This window comes from Aplysia californica, unplaced genomic scaffold (genome assembly GCF_000002075.1).
Source record: "Aplysia californica isolate F4 #8 unplaced genomic scaffold, AplCal3.0 scaffold00411, whole genome shotgun sequence".
Lineage (NCBI taxonomy): Eukaryota > Metazoa > Mollusca > Gastropoda > Aplysiida > Aplysiidae > Aplysia > Aplysia californica.
In genome coordinates, this window is record NW_004797681.1 from 216,907 (window position 1) to 219,107 (window position 2,201).

At 45.0% G+C, this 2,201-nt stretch overlaps 1 protein-coding gene across 1 annotated transcript in view; it reads left to right on the top strand.

Moving 5' to 3' along the window:
• LOC101860912 (amidase) overlaps positions 1–2,201 on the top strand; it is a 13,695-nt gene that overhangs the window by 3,667 nt on the left and 7,827 nt on the right. Inside the window, exon 2 of the mRNA XM_013085827.2 lies at positions 830–1,030. Coding sequence (XP_012941281.2) covers positions 830–1,030 — 201 coding nt within the window. The remainder of the gene's footprint in view (positions 1–829; positions 1,031–2,201) is intronic.

Genomic DNA, 2,201 nt, shown 5'->3' on the forward strand with positions numbered 1-2,201 from the left:
AGTGGGTTACATACCACCACCAGCTGTACTGGAGGTTAAGATGTTGGCCTCTCATTCCTGGGTTTGAATCAGGGTAGTGACCGAAAAATTTTATTCTCTAAAATTGTCTCCTTTCACGTCCTTTCCTGCTCTCTAGCAATGTTCTGTCTTCTATTTTCGTCTCCTCTTTCTGCCCCCACCCCCTCACCTCCTTTGTCCCCTCCTCTGGGCTCCAGACTCTTTTTGTAGCCTTTCTACTGCTACTCCTTGGCTCCTTCTTATTACTGTTTTTCAGCCCCACCCCAGATCTTCTGGTAGGAAAGATCTACACCTAGCCTTCTCGGACGAGGGCGAAAAATCTGGGAGGGCCCGTGTGCAAGTTGCGCACGTTAAAGATCCCTTGGTGGTCTAAAATCGATAAGAGTAGGCTTCGGCCGCCACCTGGGAGAAATTCAAAATTTCCTACCAACTGAAAAAGTTTATAATGTTTCCCGCGCGCTTATATGACATTGTGCAGTTGCGAGCGCCTTAAAACACTTACCAAAAAAAAGAACAACACAGCAAGTGTCCATGGTTCAAATCCCACTCTGGGCGTTTTTGAACTCGTGTCGTTTTATGGAGTTTTCAAAAGGTTCAACCTACCCGACTCGTTCCTATCGTAGACGGGCGTTACATTCGGGGGTCTGTAACATAATCAAACTTAATTAATCCCCATAGAAAAACTTAGGGTTACATGCCACCAATTGCTCAACAAATGGTTACATCCTCTTAAATGGCTTTATATAGTGTTGATAAGGGTGTTCAACCTATACACTTACTTTTTTTTTTTTATAATCATTTCACCACCCAGGTGGCGCAGCGGGAGGTGGACATGGCTGTAGCGACCGACCAGGGCGGTTCCATCCGGATCCCGTCTGCCTGGTCCGGCTGCGTGGGCCTGAAGCCTAGCCACGGGCTGGTGCCTTACACAGGCTGCATCAACACAGAGCCCACGGTGGACCACGCCGGGCCCATAGCCCTCACCGTCTCTCACTGTGCTCTCATGCTCGAGGTTAGCAGACTGATTGAAGTGTCTTTAGGCCATTCCCAAAGGGGGGACATTTCTCGTTCTTATGCACTGTAGAATTTTTAGATGGACTGATTCAACAATGTCATGCTCATAACTGTGCCTGAACTACAACAAAGAACTATTGCGGTTTCTTTCCTAATCTTTACTTTTGTCATTTTCCTCTACTTCTTTTGTATGTTTGTCACACTCTGGTGACCCGCTATTTCCGGGGTTCCTTGAAAATCAAAACAGATTTTGTGCTGTTAAAGCTAGGGAGTTGGGCAGAGTATGCCCGATTCGCTGTAAAGACTCCTTTGTTGACCTCCACCCCTTGGCGCTAATGTGACCTTATGCAGTTGCCAGCGCCGTAAAACCTCTACTAAATCATAATAGACCATACTTACACTGTCTCGCCATTTTCAAGCCTGTTTAGGTGGGAGTGGTTGTTGTTTTTTTTGTTGTGGTTTTTTTCGTTTGTTTGTTGTTGTTTTGTTTTGTTTTGGGGTTGTTGTTGGTTTGTTTGTTTGTTTTTTGGGGGGTGGGTTTTGGTTGTTTTTCTTTTCTACCAGCCGTGCCTCAGAAAAGTGTGAGTGTGTTTGTGTGTGTGTTTGCATGCTTGTGTGTGTGTGTGTGTGTCTGTATGTCAGTAAGTGTGTATTCGTGTGTCCTGTGTGTATGTCCATTTGACTTGCATGTATTGTGTATTTATTAGTCTGTCTCAGTGGGGTTAGTGTGTCCTGTGTGTATGTCCTTTTGACTTGCATGTATTGTGTATTTATTAGTCTGTCTCAGTGGGGTTAGTGTGTACTGTGAGTTGTGTACATACTATTTCTTTTTCTCAGTCTCTACTTTTCCCTAGTTTTAATATTTGTTTTTACGCCACCCATCGATGCAATTAAGATCATTTAGGAAGCGAGTTTCCGACACTGAGCTTGTCAAGACCAAACCGGCTGAGAGGGATGCAGCATCTCAGCAAAAAGAGATGTTCTATAAAAATGTCTACCCACTTGGAAATCGAACTCGAATCACATAGGCTGCGAAGGCCAAGCCCTTTACTACTATACCGCTGACGACAGTACATCTCCAATAGAACCTCTATTTTTCACCCCTACCCCCCCCTAAAAAAAAGACAACAACGACAACAATCCCTCCCTTCTAAATTCCACCCCCCCCC